Here is an 18,029-nt window from a genome sequence, read left to right on the forward strand (position 1 = left end):
AGTAATCCAGTTAACTAACAAAGATTTAATCCTCTAGTCTCGAACGGATTCTTTCTCTGGGTTAACTTCAGAAAAGGAGTTTAAAACCTGTTGCATCACAGACATTGTCTTGCGGACAATAGCAACATAAAATTGAAGCAGCACCTCACTGCAGGCTCCAAGGCAGCGACAGCTTCTCCTCAGGAAGGCATCTCCCCCATTCTCCCTCTATCCTTCTTCCTCCCTCCTCTCCCCCCCTTCCCCCCCCCCCCCCCCTCGCCAGGACACAACAGCTCCATCTAGCCCTGAAAGGGGTGTATAATGTAGCACAAAATACCTTAATGCATATGGAGCTAACATATCCAGTTACGTCCAGGTGGAAGAAAAGGTGAGATAGACATCTGAAAATTTTCTTACTTCTCTGGTATAGCCCACAAGCCCTTTCCCCCCAGTAGTAGGGGAAAAAACAACCAACATTTGAAAAGAGTGGTAGACAACTGGAGAGATTGGTGCATTTCCAGAGGCAAAAATGCCAAGAAGTATTTCAGTATCCAGCGCTGGAGCTTCCATTAGTTTGTTAGGTTCTCTTATTCCACCAAAACAAAAGGTGTGCATAATATACATATAGATGCATAATCATAAGTCAGCTCTGTCAAGTTAAAAAAAAAAATTGCACATCCACCTGGTCGCGAGGAGATCACCTGAAAATCCAATCGAATAGCGAAGGTGTCCAAAACGTGGCCACCCACGAGCAGCGTTCCCTAAATCTGGGGAGAAGCCGGGACACAGATCCCATTCTATCGCCTTCATCCTTAAGTGTTCCGGGCCTCTAAGATTCTCCCGGGAAAAGAGAAGAAGGCTGGAAGGAAAGCCACCCCAACGCCTTCCTTTGGTATCCTTCGCGAGCTCGACGACGCCCGAAGTTGAGGTCTTCTCACTTTCCCCTAAGAAAAGAAAGAGAAGAACGAGAGCGAAAGTAACCGGCCCGGTCCTAGGCCATCGAAAATACAATTAGGCAACAGCTATAATAAAGGGCAAAATCCACACCCCACCCAGGGCAGCAGCAGCGGCGGCGGTGGCGGCGGTGGCAGGAGAAGGAGGAGAAGGAAGAGGAGGGAGCGAGGTAGAGGCTGAAGAGAGGAGGAGGAGCAGTCGTTGCTGCCGCCGTTGGAAGGGAGCCTGTTCCTGCTCTGCCGAAGCCGCTGGCCCAGGCTACAGCTACGTCCCGGCTGAGGAGCTGTACCGTGGCGACAGCGGTGGCACGAGCAACGACGAGGGATACTGGCAGCGGGCAAGGGGACTGGAGTAGTAGTAGTAGAGCGGCGGCGGCAGCGGGCTGGCGGGCGGGCGGCGGCAGTGGCGGAAGTGGAGTGGGGGAGAGGGGGAGGTTGTTGGTGTTTGGCGCCGGTGGAGGGAGTCATTCCTGCAGCTGCACTTCCGGTCGGCATTTTGTTCTGAGAGGGAGAGACCGAGCGAGAGACACACACACACACACAGGGCTCCTTTTCCCCCCCCCGCCCTCCCCCCCCTCCCTCCTTCGGTACCGACTCGCCCGACACCGCCAAGCCGCAGGCAGAGACGCCCCCACCGAGAGGAGGATTGGTTTCCGAGCCGGTTGCGATGCCCCCTCGGTAGCTGGGGCCCCCGGTCGGGTGTTTGTAAGTGTTTCTATGTGGGAGAAGGAGGAGGAGGAGGAAGAAGAAGCAGCGATTTGTCTTCTCGGCTGGTCTCCCCCTGGCTCTACATGTTCACTGCACTAAGGAGGAGACGGAAGAGGAGCCTCTGCCGCCCCCCCTCCCGGCCCGGATTATAGGCTCACCACAGCCGCCTCGGCCTCGGCCTCCCCACGGATTCAAACGCTGATTCGCCCAGGTAAATTCCTTCCTTCTCTTTCTTTCGGCGGCGACGGCGGCAGCGGCGGCGGCGGCGGTGGGGCCAGGTCCCGGGCTCCTCTCCTCCCCCTCCCGCTCCCGTCTCCGGCAGCCCCGGGTCTCCTCGGCGGAGCGAGTGTGGAGTTGTCCTCCCCGGGAGCAGGCGCCTCGGCCGGCGGCGGTTTTAGATCTTCTCTACTCGCCGACTTTGGCGAAGGAGATTGGGTTCCTGCCGGGCGGCCGGGGAGGCGTAGGCCCGGCGGAAAGCGCAGGCCGCGGGCCAGCGGAATCTACTTGAGCTCGGGGATTAGGAGAGGCTCCGGGCAGAGCGGAGCGATCGCTTCTCAGTGACAGGCCTCAGCCGAGAGAGAAGCGGTAGTAAGACGAGGAGGCGGAAACAATACAACTAACAGCAAGTGTGCCCTGATCTGCTCTATATTTACAACTTTCCCGGTGCGAGAAGTGGGAAAGGTCTCAGTGAAACAAACAACCCCCCCCTTCTTCCCCCCCAGTGACCCTGTGAAGGGAGGAAGTAGTTTCAGTTAGTGTGAGACAAATGTTAAATGCCCAGAAACGGATCCAGTAGTAATTATTTTCCTTTTTAAAAACTTGTTTGGACATGCAAAAGTTAATAGACTCGTTTCCCCTTTTAAAGGCATTAAATCGTCACTTAACGATTGAGATACAGAAAACCAAAGTGACATAAACAGTTGATATATCCCTTAAAGAGTTTAACACTTTTCTTTTCAAAGATAAGTGTATAAAGTTGTTGACAGGTATACCCTATCACTACGTATTGTATGAATAATTTAAGAAGTTTTTGTATATGGCATATTTTATTACTTTGAAGTACTTTACCTAAAAGTGGAGGGGCGAAAAAGCTGATAAATATTGTGGGAAATGTGATATTATTAAGAGGTGAAGATAAAAGAGAAGAATTTCAAAGGACAGAAATTAAGTTATGTCTAACATCCCTGAAGTGAACAATGTAGAAGGTGCTATCCTTTCATGTCAGGGTAGATCTTTTTGAGGTCTCAGGATTGTCATTGGCTGTTTGTGCCCATGATGTTTGACTGTGTAATGAGAGAGGTGTCATTTTAATAGGTCAAATGTATCCGTAAATGGCCCGAGAAGAGTATCAGTTCTTAACAAATTCTAGTTTTTGTATAAGTGAGTTGTTAAGTAGTAGTGTGTGATTGAGATGAAAACGCAAGTTTTGGGGCTTAAAGAAACTTTATTAATAGAAATTGCGTAGAAAGCAGTGCTTACCTGGATTATACTATTTTGATACTTTTGTTTCATATCTATTTAAAAAATGTTCAAGTTGTTAAGGAGCAACATTGCTAACATTTTCTTTAAGTTTGTTAGTTGGTGTTACACTGGTTCAAAAAGATTTTTTTTGTAGCCTTATTAAATTAACCATTGTCACTGTGGAATAAATAACTTTCCTGGAGATTATTTTTGAGTTTAGGGTCTTGCTTGCATTGAGCTCTACTATAATGCCTATAAACGTTCAGATAAATGTTAAAAAGGGTCAAGTTAATATAGCTGTCACGTACTAGGCATGTTTTTAATGCTATAAATCCGTGTAGTAGTCAGTAGCGTGTCCGTGATTTGTATTGGTCAGGGAGCAGTTTGAATTTTAAAAAGCCTGAAGCTCCTGCTGAGCCCCAATCCCGGCCTCCCTCCCTCCCACTAATCTCCCATTCCTGTCTTTGTGCTGCCTGCTCCTGTTAGACACTGTTTGCAACAGGGCCTCAGGCCTGCTTGGGGTGGGGGTGGGGGTGGGGGTAGGGGAGGAGCAGGAGAAGGGGAGGGAGCAACATTTCACATTCTGAGAAAGCAGCCCTTTAAAACACACACACACACACACACACAACCAACTAGTGTATAAATTATAAAATGAAGCATATGTGTTCCTATGATTGTCTTTATTACTTTAATAGAACAACTTTTTACTTTTTGGATCTGAGACTTCTCCAGTTTACAGCAAAGGAGTGTGGAAAAAAAATAGTTGTACTTCTTAGTTTTCATCATCAGAAAGCGACATCATCCCTGTTTGTCTTAGAATGCTTTAGAAAACTTTTGTTGATTTAAAGAAAAAGTTTCAATTGTAGCTTTATATAGTGTTTTCTTTCTGAAACTTTGTTTTTCTCATTTTAGGAGTTCATTTTTTTCTGTATTTAATTTATAAGTTATAAGCAAAAACATGGATTAATTGTTAGCTTGTCCCTGAAGTACTGAGGACTTTTTTTTTTTTTTTTTTGCCTATTAAGTGAATAATTAAACTTTTCTTTTAACTTTTTTTCCTGAATTTGAAAACAATTTTTAAAATGGACTCCCTACCCCCACCTCCAGAGCTTTCCAATATAGTGTTCATTTTTCTTCACCCAACCCCCTATCTGTTAGGAAACTCTAACCTTCAACTAATCATTTAACTGCACATAAGTGTTAGATGTAAAACAAAGACAAAGCTATGTTTTCCAAATTTTTTGAGATCCTCTAAAAGAAAGATAACTTAGGTAGTTCTTTTATTCTGTACCTCATTGGGAAAATGGGAAACTCCAGAAGTTTTTCCCTTATGATAAAAATCTAGAATTTATTTAATAGGATTAGGTTGAAAGTTTGTTTTGTTTTTGCTATTGCGTATTCATATTAATAGAACCAGATTGCAGAATCAGAATACTTCAAATTAAGTTAATACACAAGTAGTTAATCATTTTCAGTATTTGAGTTACTTTTAGTGATTTTTTTTAATTTTTGTGCCTTGAAAATTTTAGTAACAGTAAAAAAGTTAAGAGAATTTTTGATGATATAGTAGATATGTTAAGAGATAGCTTACAATTGAAAATTAAATGTGAATTTCATTAAAGAATATACAATTTTATGTATTCTTTTTAGAACTAGAAAGTGAAAGTTTTAAAATCCCTATCTTAGCTCAGTTCCTTTGCCATCTCATGTTGGATTAGTGAAATTTTCAGAGATAGCCTTGCTTAAAAAAGGGAGTATGTTGCATTCTTTACCTCATTAATACCCGTAGATTGTAAGCTCTTGAGGGCAGGACTGATTTTCAGCATCCCTAACACATAATAGTCATTTTTCTTTGTTGGATTGGATAGAGTGCAGTAGAACTATTTTGGGTATTGCCTTTCCAAAATCATTAGTTTTTGAAAGAAAGTTATGGTTATATTATTGTAAAACGGAAATTTTCTTAACTTGAAGCAAAGAAAAGCAAAAACAAAGTGAACAAAGCCTAGTTCAATTAATAATAGTAATCCAACTGATCTCTTAATTCCATAAGGCTTTTAAGTTTTCCTGAACAAACTCATATTTGACACTATTTACAGATAAAGTTCATAGAAACATTTAATTAAATTCATTGAATTCTGATATACTTTCATATATTTTTCTCTTAAGAATATTTTTGGCATATGAAAACTACAAATTAGAATCTGATATTACTTAACCTTTTTTGTTTTAAATATTACCTAAAGGGAAGAAAACTATTTTACATGTATTCAATAAAATTATTTATCTGAGATTTCATTTACATGATTTAAAGATCTGTCATAGACAAGAATTTCTCCTGGAAAAACCTTTGAATGTAATTTCTGAAAACACAAGAGTTTGAATGAGGTAATTATTTGAAACCACAGCTCATTGTGAAAAAGTTTTAAGTCCAGCATTATCTTTAAATACAAAAATAGAGTAAAGTAATATTAATTTGTCTTTAAGTGTTGAAATATGGTACAAGTAAATATCAAATTGCTCTTAACTTTGTTCACTGTACTGAGATTTACAGTAAATTTAGGAAAGTGATGGTGTGAACATTAAAATTATTGGAAAAGTATAACCTAAGAATAAAGCTATAATCACAATGAAAGCATTCATTTTAGTATCCTCTATTATAAGCCTTTGGTAAATCATTTTATTCTTTAAGAATCAAATGTGTACATTATTGAGGAATTCTTTATATAGTTTATTACATAGATTATAATTTGTAAAAATTCTTTGGGTTTTTAAAAAAAGGCTATTCCCAGAATGACCAGAAAGCTTTTTATTGGTTTTCTCATTATATTGCTGACAGAAATGATCAGCATTATTTCCACATTTGGATGAGAAATGGACATTCGAAGAGGTCTAGTGACTTGTCCAAAAACATGCAGTGAGTCCATGGGAGAATGAGCAATTGTTAGCTCCCAGACTGATATTATAAGAAAGATCTGAGCTCAGGACAGGAATTTTTGAGTCCTGACATTGATTCCCCCTCTACCCATGGATTAACTATAATCTTACTGTTCTTTGTGATATTTCCAATCTGTTACAAAAAAAGATAAAATAGATCTTGGAAGGATGTTGACAATATAAAAACTAATATAAATATGAAAGTGATTTGAAAGGCTTTTTTTCTAGGTAGGCTGATTTAAATATGTTGATCATATGGAAGTTAAAGGAAATAGCTACTTTAAATGAAGCATTTTTTTCTCTTGAATTTTCTGTGTAATGATTGTGTTTTTAAAATTGTCAGTATGGAACTTTAGTGTTTCTAGCTTTTACAATTTAGTGAAAAAAGCTTTGAATGATATTTTTGTTTTAGATCAGAATTATATTTTTAACTGTGTTTTTATCTAGTCAGAATTTTCCCCCAGAAGTTAAAATGACAAAAGTCAGAGTTGCCTTTAACTTGTCATTTGCATATTGATATATTGGGGATCAATATGGAGTAAATTTAAAGTCACTGAATTTTGCCATTTATGTATTTTTAGTTTGGTGTTTTTAGATACTGCTTGTATTTTCCAAATCTAAACTATTGAAGGAATTGTCCATTTTCTGAAAAAGTTTTATAGAATAACATTAAAAGTAAAAGAAAATGGAAGAACCTATAATTATCATTTTCTTAGTAAATTGATTGTGTAATTATATTAAAAAGAAATTGAAATGAAGCAAATTGGATAGGTACTTTAAGTATTAATATTTCTGACATTAACTTGGTTTGAATACATTGCATTTTATTTAAACTTGGACTTGTAAAATATGTTATTTCTTTACCTTGATACATTTATTGGAAATTCCTGTTGTTGAGTTGTTTCAATCATGTTCTACTCTTGGTGACTACATTTGGGATTTTCTTGGCCATGATACTGGAGTGCTTTGCCATTATCTTCTCCAGCTCATTTTATGGATGAGGAAACCAAGTTCATATAGCTAGTAAGTATTTGAGGATATATTATTAGAAATAGATTGGAATTAGGAAAGTAGATTTGGATTTCTTTTTATATAAGGGAGAAACCAACTTCAATAAACTTTTTTATTTTTATTTGTATGACATCATAGAATCATTGAATGTTAGAACAAAAAGAGACTTCAAGGATTGTCTTGTCTACCCCCTCATTTTGCAGATGAAGAAACTGGTTCTGAGAAATGTAATGAATTGTGTCAGTACAGTGAAGATATGTGATTGTAAAATAATGATTTAAAAAGCAGAAACCAAATTTAAACTTCAAACTAAATCCTGACCTTTGAAAAGGGTCACCTTGAGAAGCGAAAGACTTTTCTCAGTTAACCTGTCATTACCCTTTTGGAATTGCCTTTAGAAGCTGTGTAACATTCTTTTGATTATCTTTAATAATGGCAAATCTCCATTCCTCGTATGTTTAACTTAAAAAAAAAAAAGTTTCACTACTTTATAATTATGTCTCATAATTAAGAGCATATAGGCAAATATGCACTTAAGTTGTGGGCAATATTATCTTCGAATGAGCAATCTCTTATCCATTTACACAAACATAACATTGTTTATTTAACAGCTAGGCCGCACCTTATGTTGAGTACAGGGGCCTAGAGTCTGGACATTTCTGAGTTCAAATTTGGTCATACTCTTACTTAGCTGTGTGACTCTGGACAAGTCATTTAACTGGGTTAGCTTCAGTTTCTTCATCTATAAAATAAGTTGGAGAAAAAAATAGCAAACACTCCACTATCTCCATTAAGAAAACTCCAAAAGGGGTCATATAAAGTCAGACATGACCAAAAAACCATTAAACAACGACAATAAAACTATAACAGCTTAATTAGGAAAATTTCTGAAGCCCCCTTTTTGTTTGAAATAACTTAGTATTTCACCTTGGAATTTGGATATTTTAGTTGTAATTTCAGCTTTGCCATTTACTTGCTGAATAATTTTGAGTAGTCTTTTGTGGGCTTGAGTTTTCCTATCTATAAAAAAAAGGATATTGGATTAGATGGTTTCTAAGGTCACTTCCAACCTTAACATCTTAGAAACTTGTGATTTAGTGCATTTTTCCAGATATTACCTATTTACAGAAGTGTTAAACTGTCGAATTAAGATTCGTTTGTTTCCTTCACAATTTTTTATAGAATATATTGCACTTTCAACTAATTATTTGTATAGATTATTATTGATTTTGGTATTTTATATAAGTAAACTTAGGTAATTTAAAGTGGAGATACTGAGTTTAAAGTATTCTTTTATATGCTTTTTAAGAACATATTGGCTGAATCTCTTTCTTTTTTCAGACCAAAAAAACTTGTCATGTATATGTCATATATAAAGCATAAAAATTTCCAATTCTGTTTAAAGTAATTCATTGAAATTAATAAAAACTGGATATTAATTTAAATGTATTTTTTCATTTCTGAACAATTATGAAGTTAGTTAGCCAACAAGCATTTCTTTAGCACTTACTATGTGCCTCGAACTGAAATGTGGGGTAATTTTGAAATATTGGTGTGTTGTTTCTTTTTTTTGTCAAAGTTGACTCTTGGTCATTTTACTTGATGCTTTTGCTCAGATTAAAAGCATGTTCATATTGGTATTTGATAGTTTTGTAACACTGTATGTTAACTACTATAAAAATCACATGTACTAGGCTGTTTTATGGTAATTTACTACAGGAGAAGATTGTGTGTACAGTCAGCAGTGTCAAAAGAAAGTGTCATTAAAATAAAATTTTAATTATAATATTTTGTTATGAATTCATTTTATTAAATTTAAATTAGAATTTAGTCTTTGTACTTAGAGTTGATCTGTTATTTCTAAAACAAAAATACTGTCTTTCCATTTAGTCCTTAGAAGGAGATGGAACACAGTACCTTTTCTCAACATTATTGGACAAAGCTTTCAGTGTTTAAAAGTGCCATTAGTACTTTATTTAATACACCTGTGGATTTGCAGTCAATATTCACCTAAGTAAGTTGATCATTTTATATGTGATTCACAGTTTTTCCTCAACTATAATCAAGTTATAACTACATTGCATGGGTTTAAATTATACATAGTCTTTTACTCCCACACTTTTTTATACCTGACTCATGTGAAAAAACTGATTGCCTCTGTCTGTGTTTCAGCAAAGTAATACTTTTACTTGCAACTTAAAACCTGGAGGTTGAAATTGACTAGTGTTGAACAATGCTAAAGTTAGCTTCATTCTGTTCATTTTTGTGAGAAGTATTAAGAAATTAATATCCTTGCGGTACAAACAAAAGATAACGTTTTTAAGATATTTATGAAATATGCATTTGAAGCACGAAAATTGTAGTAGTTGTTGTTTTTTCCATCTCATTCCTATCATCCTTTTTTTTTTTTTCTTTTCTGAAAGGATGTGGCTTCTAGTCTTGAGAGGGATTTTGAATGGGGGATGGGGCTAGTCTAGTTGGTACATGGTTCCTAATAGAAGACTTTGAGAAGTTTGAAATATTCTGAAAATTGAAGGCTTAAGCCAGGTTAAAACTTCTCCATAGAATCATTAAGATTATTGGTTTAATGTACTTCAGTAAACATTTATTAAGTACCTGTTGTATGCTGAGGAACTCAAAGGTGTTTATTGACTATTAGAGGTGGCCAGAAGTTTAGACCTGGTAACCCTCCTTCTCTATTGGAATTCATAGTCTATTAGGGGAACAGGCCACATTGAAATGATTTTTAGAAGAAAGAAACACCATGATGCTTTGTTACTGCAGGCAAATTAACAACAACAAAAATCTCTGACTCACTTTCCTCATCTCTATAAGGTTTCTATCTCCTGCCTCATCAGGTGTTGAGGATCAAGTATGTAAAGTGCTTGATAAACTTAAAAAAAATTATATACCTGTTAGTTATTATTTCCCTAATATTCTCTTCTTCCTAGGAACAAACCTACAGATTCCTTCAAGTCAAGAAGGACCAGAATTTAGCTTCATAAAAAAGAGAAGATTGAATCTTTCTTCTTTCTTAGGCCTGAGCCCATTATAAGTCTAAAAGTAAAAGAGACCTTAAAGGTTATCTTGACCAACACATATGTTACAAATGAGTCAACTGAGGCAGGAGAGTGAAGTGATTTATCCAAATTCACAGAGTAAATGGCATGGACATACTAAATGCAAATGATTAAAGCCAAATACAAGATCATCTAATATTTATGGAACAAAAAAATTAATCTTTAAATTATTTTAAAGCATAATAATAGTTTTATTATTCCAGGACCAAAAAATGTGATGAGACAAAGCAGTGGTCTCACTGTTTATATAATTATGAAAGTTATGAGAAAATTGGCCATTTTATATTTGTTCTGAACCAAATATAAATTCAAATTCTAAGAGAAGATGGGTCGCTGAAATTCCCTTCCTGTTTTTAAAAAAGTAACTGTACAGTGTCAGCAAACAGTATGAACCTGTTGAAATACATTTTAAAAAAAAAAAGCTGTGTGGCTGATAATAGCTGGCATCTATATAGTGCTTTAATGTTTACAAATTGGTATAGTTACATTCTCTTATTTGATCCTCAAACACAACTTTCTGAAATAGGTGCTATTTATTTATCTTCACTTCACAGAGATGCATATAGATTTAGAGAGGAGTAAAAAGACTTGTGCGTGATCTCAGGCTAGTAAGGGTCTAAATTGGAATTCACTTCCAGTTCTAATTAAACATCCAGCATTCTGCCCACAATGATCTACTTCTTTTTTGTAACTATTGGAGGTGACTTAAAGAGTTACAAGATAATGTCTTAAAAAAAATTGTTGATTTTTTTTATTTTTATAATACCTTTATTTTTTAATGTATTCTTTCCTCCTCCCCAGCTTCTATTTGTAAAATAGAGTAAAAAGGGGGAAGTAACTCAGCAAAATTAACCAGCACATCAATCTAAAGTTACTAGTTTTGTAGTATTCCACCACCATAATCCCCCCTTCTCTGCAAAGTGCCATGCTTGGTCATTATAGTTACGAAGTTCAGTTTTTTCCTTCTTTCTCTATTTATGTTTGTCTTCCTGTTTCTACTTAAATCACTTTGCATGCGCTCATACAAATCTTCCTTAGCTACTCTTAATTCTTCATATTGATCATTTCCTAGGATGAAATAATTAAATATTCCATCACATTTGTTTAGTCAATATAATTGGGTATTTCTAATTTCATTTCCAGTCTTTGGGCATCTGTTTTGTTTCTGGTTCTGTGCTGCCATAAATACTGCTATAAAATGAGTAAAGTGACTTACCCAAGAACTTATATCTAATTTTCAGTGTTCTTTACATCATATTGTACTGCCTCCATTAAGTAAAATAGAATTTAGAGAAAGAAGAGTTAAAGACATATTAACAGTACTTATTAACTATTATCTCTCAGCAATATCTAGAAAGGGAGAAAAAGTTAATATGACAGAGTTTGAATGAATAAATAAATGAGATCAGAATGAGGAGTATTGTAAATGAAAAAGTTTTGTTTGTGATCTTGTAGATGTGGAGTTCTACCTGCTGAAGATTATCTTTCTTAGACTTTTCATGGATAGCAGTACATAAGTACATTGGCCAGAAGTGAAAGCTATCCTTTACACTCATTACTTGACTGGTTCACTTGCTTTTCTTTGCATATGCTTCTTTGATGCTTTTTACATTGTGTCATGTACACAATTCATTGTTCACAATATGCCCCAATCTATTACACTCACCATATTTATCTCCATTGCCCTATGAGTAACTTGGAATTTTAATTCTTATTCTTTGGAGACTGTTGTTTTCCAAAATTTAATCAAATAGAACCAGTGGAAGAATTTGAACATTTAAAAGGTGGAATTTTGCTTTAGGAAACAATTTGGGGTCACTGAAAGAAGTGCATCCTTTTTCAAATGCAATCCAGCCTATTCTTTCTTCTATTTAGTTCTGGACTCATTTCACTACCCACCTGCACTAACTGTCCAAGATAATATATAATCATATTTATAAGAATTTTCATACATATATAAATGCTCTCCTTAATGAAAAAACGAGTCAAGAAGTGGCAGGGTTTTGCAAATGATATTTTGCAAAAGATGTAGAAGACTGCATCTTTATAGTCACAGCTGATGGAAAGATAGAGATTACAAAGATCCCACTGTGCTTTATTGTTTGTTGACCATAAAAACATTTGATTGGGTAGAACAAAGTGCCTTAATGGTTTTTCTCTAACAAAGTGTCTTACATTAATATGGTAAACTTATACAGCATTCCTTGATGTAACAACAGCAAAAACTGTTTGAATCTCTGATTATTGATATAAAATGAGACATAAAACAGTGAGAAATTGTCTCCTCTATTATACTTTATCATTGCAGTAGAAGATGTCCATTGTGGAATTATATGGTATAGTGAAAAGAGCATTGACTCTGAAGTCTGAGAATGTAGGTTCAGATCCCACCCTGAGGTTTACTATCTTTGTAACTTTAGGCAAGTCATATAAATCTCCCTGGGCCTCATTGCACAAATGAGGAAATGGAGGGCTTTTTAGGTAGGTGGTGCTGGGGACATAGCAGAAGCTACCTTCATTTTCATTGTAGTAAATAGAAGACCAAAAGAAGAAACGGGTGGGATGTGGTACCCTCTTTTAGCTATGCCTGTCAGTTTTTTGATAGCAGTTCAATGTTATAGTAGGTATTTCGTTCCTTGACTATAAGTTCAGAGATTCTGCACTTGATAATATTGTTAGTGTACCCCTCCCCACTTTTTAAAAACTTGTTGATACTTTGTTTAGAATAGTATGTAGTTTATTGTTTTTTCCAATTAGAGAAGTGTTTTCCTTAGTAGGTATTATGATAAGCTCATAGTACTTCACTATGCTGGAATTCTGAAAATAAAAACTTTTTAAAATTCTGTAAACATTTTCATCTAGAATTGGTAACAAAAGAAATAAGGATGTGAATTATATTTAGCTAACCCAATTAAAGTGGGGGAGGACTAGTTAAGTGAGAATTTTGTCACTTCATTTATTTTTGTACAGTCATGCTTCATTCATCCTGTATATGTCATCAGATTTTTGGACAAATGTGCCATTTTACTATCCTCAGGATTCTGATTAGTATGCCTAAACACTATGAAAATTTTCAAGCAACTAGATTAGTGACAATACCAGGATAGAACTACAGCAGCTGATTATCATAAAGTGTTAAAGATGTTCTTATTTTCACCTAGCAGCAAGTCAAGAGGGGGAAATGTACCTTATAAATATTTTGATAATTATTAATTCTCTAATTTTTTTTTGGGGGGGGGGAAGTATATACAACTTTCCTCTTTTGTATAAGATTTCCATGTCAGATTTAGAATTTTAGGATGGAAAGGCAATGTGATATAGTAGAACTGTTGGATTTTATGTAAGAGGACCTGGGTTCAAATGTTGGCTTTGCAACAAAAGTGACCCTGCAATGTGTCATTTCACTTTTCTGGGCCTCATTTTTGCCATCTATAAAATGAGGTGATTGGACTAGATGATTTCTGAGTTGAGGTCCCTTTCAGTTTTAAGTCTGTCATCCTGTGATTATCATGTGATGCTTCAAATTAAGCAAATGAGATGTTTGTCAAAATGCTTAGTACAGTGTCTGGCTTTATATGTATGCTTATCCATTTGTCAAAGTTAAGATTTTTGAATCTGTAGTACATTAGTTGGATATACCTTGCCTTAGAAATCTCCTGTTTTGTCTTTTGAATTTTTTTTTTTTTTTTAACCAATGTATCGGCTTTTAACAGTGCAATAAGTAAATATCCAGGTAAGAAGAGAGCATGTATAGAAAAGAATTCAGAAAACATGGGAAAATTTTCTGTGCCAGGTTTTCAGGCAACAGGCAACAAGGGCAAGAAATGCTTTTAAAGGGTAAATAGATAAAAGAATAAGCATATATAAAATTCTGGTTTCTGCTACAGCTCATGTGTCAAGGAAATAACCACCACTCTTTCAGTGGAAAAAGTCATCTAATTTTACATAAATCAATGGGGAAAGTAGGATTTGTTTTATGAAAATTGTTTTCACAGACAATTTTATTGTAGATAATGTATCTGCTCATTAAAGCAATGAGATACCTATATTACCAAACTTGACAACCAATAGTAATGTCCAAGGCAACTTGTCAGTTTTACTGTAATCATCTAGCATAGTTAAGCACATTAATACAGGAATAGAGACCTAAAACTCAAAAGACTGGATTTAAGTAGATTTGAGGTTGCAAATAAGAAATTAAATTACAGAAGATATGCTATTTCTAAGCCTCTGGTGTTTATACTACAAGTAAATTTTGTTTGATAAACTTTTTCAAGACTGCTGTTAGAAGGCATTTTCTAAGCCTTGTTAACTTAGTGTTAAAAGAATTATAGAAGCTATAAAAAGCAATTTGACTTTGCTTAAATTATATGAAAGCGTCAGCATTACTTCTTTTTGGAATAATAGAAGTATTCTACAACACATTGCAATATGATTAATTTTCTATTGTTTGTAACACTTTTTATCTCGCATAGGTCACATTTTTCTAGCTACTGTCCATTTTAGGATTAATCTTAAACTTTTGATAAATCGCTTACTGTTTGTCACTGGTTATATAGTTCATTCCATATGTTACAGATGCACTAACAAAATAGGAAAAAGTGTGTGATGAGTGTCATTTGTAGGAATATTTAGATAGTATCAGAAACTTCTTTAATAAAAAATAAATTAGTATAAAATAATGTGAAGTTGTGAGATAAAGATACCTGATAACTTGGGAAAAATTCAAAATTGAGCCACAATATTTAGGATTGAAATTATAGATGGAATCAGCTCAAGTTCATTTTGGGATTGAATTGTCTTTGAATTTCTTCATAACTCAGACATGACCTCAGTTCAAATTGTGCCTCTCACTATATATTAAAACTTCATAATAGTCCAAATGACATCTTAAAGTTCTGTTTCCAAAGGTATTATACTGTAACTTAATTTGTTTCTACTAGCTAACAGGATTATTTGATTATTTATTGGCTATTGTTTATTTGATAACTACTCAGTGTGATCCAAACATATTTTGTGTTTGGTGTGTTACACCTTTGCAGTTGTATTACACTGTTCCTGGATGTACTGTCTTCTTTCCTCTGCCTAATCTTTAATACAGCTCAGATCTCTCTTCCTAGAACTCTTAAGACCACAATGATCTCTCCCCTTTTTGAACCCTTGGAATACATGATTTTTATTCTCCAATTCATTTGGTAATTTATCATATATGACATTTTCTAGTATTCTCTTGATATTGTCTTTATTGTATTATTTAGCTTTGCACTTGTGTCGCATCTCCCAAACTAAGTTATAAGTTCCTAGAGCACATTAAGTTCCGTGTGGCTCAATGAACTTGGAACTGATTTCATCTAAAAATTTTATCCTAAATATTATGTCTCAGTTTTGAGTTGTTCCCAAGTTAAGTGTCCTTATCATCTCACAACTTAACATTATTTTATACTAATTTATTAAAGAAGTTTCTGATACTAAGTATTTCTATAAATGACACTTGTCACATACTTTTTCCTATTTTGAGTATGTCTTTTAATATGAAATGACCTATGATCTTTGACCAAAGTGACAAGCAGTAAATTATACTCATTTGCAGTTCATTGAATGAATGGATATCATGTCTTTTGATAGTTTTTAGAGCATTGTGAAGTGACAAATCCAGTCCTTATCCAATATTCAAACTATGTTTTGTACATAGGAATTGCATATTACCTTCTCTCCTGCAGTCCACCCTTCCTATCCTGATTAAACTAATCTTGTTTATGCATAGATCTAGTTATGCTGCTACTCTATTTAAAATATTCCAATTGCTTCCTGTTTTCTGTAGTCAAGTTCAAAGTCCTTAACTTGACTTTGTCATCCATAATATGTTATCAACATACCATTTTCATTCGTTTACTCAATTCGGCCCTCCCTTATCCATGCCCTGTACTTTCTTAACTCATACAGTAAGCATATATGAATTCATTATGTGATTTAGGATGGGAATGGGGTTAGAGAATACCATTTCTCCTTAGCTTTTTTTTAAAGCCTTATCCAAATACTGCCTTCACTTAGAAGCTTTCACTAATCTCCTTAGTTAATTAACGATCTTTGCGTTTGCCTGCTCCTCCCCATTCTCACATAGTACTTAGCATCTCCTTAATTCATCTATAAGATAAATTACTTATTTGTATATGTCATGTACCCATCAGACTCTTAAAATGTAAATTCCATGAAAAGCAGCATCTATCAGAAATTATGACCTCCAGTGCTTCAGCAGTGTTTTCCATACGTTAGTAATGTTATAAATGTTTGTTGAATTGAAATATTTGTCCAATATTCTAATCTAAAGTTTTAACAGGCTTGAATTGCTTTAGGTTATGAAATCTCAAATTTCTTGTCATTTTTCACACACTACTTTTGTACACTTGAGTTCTGTATTCTTCTGTTCTTCTGTTTTCTTCAGTTTTGAATTTTCTGTCTTGCCTCTTCCTCACTACTGCATATTAACTATGCTTTCCTTCTCCCTCTCCCCATTTGTCCAATGTTAGTTTTACATTATATCAGATCTAACTGATGAAAGAATTATGTATACACACTAAGGAAACAAAGTAGGTAGCTAAAAAGAAAAATACTGCTAAATTGCATTATAACAACATTCTCATCTGTGCTAACTGGTTTTAGCTTAGGTTTTAAATACTTGGGTTGTAATCTGACTGCTACAAGAAAAGCACTTACAGTGTCTGTAGATTAATGCAGAACTAAATCATCTTTGCCAGTAATTTTTTGAGCCATTACTGCCATTAACCTAGAATAAATGTCTAAGGGTACTTTTGGAAGCAAGCATAAGGCCCATGCAAGATCAAGAGGAAACAGTATGGTATGAAAAGGGTGTAAGAGGAATGGGGGGGAAAGAAACAATACAGAAAAATTGGACAGAGGAATAGCATAGGGCTACCAACATTTATTCTGAATTGGTAAATTGATATTTATTTTGGATCTGTTCTGATTCTTTGAAAACATCTTTGATTCAGTGGGAAAAAGTAACTATTTGTACTTGTTTGTGTGAATGTATTTCACAATATATTTTCTTTTAAAGCACTTCACAAATATACTTGCATTTTCATTACCTTAATTCTATTAAGTTGATAACTAACATTTCATATAGCTAAAGATTTCTTTTTCTCCATTTTACAAAAGTGGAAATTGCAGTTGAGAGGTTAAATAACTTGCAAGGGTTTTGCAATTAGTGTCAAATATAGGATTTGAACCCATTACTTTTGCCTAAATAAAATCCAGCATATTTTTTACTATACCACTTAGTTAAGATTAATTATACTCATTAATTGGAGGGAGGATCCTAGTTTTTTGCTTTTTCTTGGGTCTCTAGTATGGAATACTTTGAGGCCAAGGGCTATACAAGAAAACACTGAGAATACTTCTTTTTATCCTTATATTTATTTATAGCCAAATCAATTAGATGGTAAGTAATAACCTTTTGGTAAGAGCATGGCATTTTTTCCTGTATAGGACCTTGAAGTCTTTTGTGTATAATCTTGTTTTAATAAATGGAGTGGGTATGTATATGAGAAACTATCTATATATGCAAATGAACAGTGTATAATCTTAGAGAATTTACATGTTCTTCCTAAGGGATTAAGTGATTTATCCTGATCACATATAGCCAGTTTGTGTCAAAACTGGGAGAGGGGGAGGGACTAGCAAGATTTAACCAGGTCTGTCTGTCTGACTAACCATACATAAAACCGTATGTCCTGGAGGGCAGCAAGCGTATCTTATAGAACAATTCATTGAATAAGTATTTGGTTTTTTTTTTTATATATATGTACCTCCCTATATACTTAACAAATATTATTTTGAATTGAAGTTATTTGTGCTTGTAGTTATAATTTCATATAGACATTTT

At 34.9% G+C, this 18,029-nt stretch overlaps 2 protein-coding genes across 5 annotated transcripts in view; one reads left to right on the plus strand and one right to left on the minus strand.

The window, feature by feature from the left end:
* Positions 1–250: 250 nt before the first annotated feature.
* LOC127556690 (atherin-like) lies at positions 251–1,511 on the minus strand. 3 transcript variants are annotated; one of them, XM_051990017.1, is made up of 2 exons: positions 1,223–1,511; positions 251–923 (listed from the first exon to the last, which is right to left on the minus strand). In XM_051990017.1, exons 1-2 carry the CDS (start codon positions 1,425–1,427, stop codon positions 637–639), a joined length of 492 nt encoding a protein of 163 aa, XP_051845977.1. In that variant the 5' UTR covers positions 1,428–1,511; the 3' UTR covers positions 251–636. The 3 variants fall into 3 exon arrangements, with proteins under 3 accessions (XP_051845977.1, XP_051845966.1, XP_051845986.1); XM_051990006.1 differs by having other exon boundaries at positions 1,032–1,511; XM_051990026.1 differs by having other exon boundaries at positions 1,027–1,511.
* Positions 1,512–1,641: 130 nt separating this feature from the next.
* Positions 1,642–18,029, plus strand: part of NIPBL (NIPBL cohesin loading factor) — a 240,986-nt gene continuing 224,598 nt past the window's right edge. Inside the window, exon 1 of one of the 2 annotated variants that reach the window (XM_051989989.1) lies at positions 1,642–1,851. The gene's annotated coding sequence lies outside the window, so the exon portion shown is untranslated. The remainder of the gene's footprint in view (positions 1,852–18,029) is intronic. The other variant, XM_051989982.1, reaches the window with a different exon arrangement.

The sequence above is a fragment of the Antechinus flavipes genome, chromosome 1, assembly GCF_016432865.1.
Source record: "Antechinus flavipes isolate AdamAnt ecotype Samford, QLD, Australia chromosome 1, AdamAnt_v2, whole genome shotgun sequence".
Classification (NCBI taxonomy): Eukaryota; Metazoa; Chordata; class Mammalia; order Dasyuromorphia; family Dasyuridae; genus Antechinus; species Antechinus flavipes.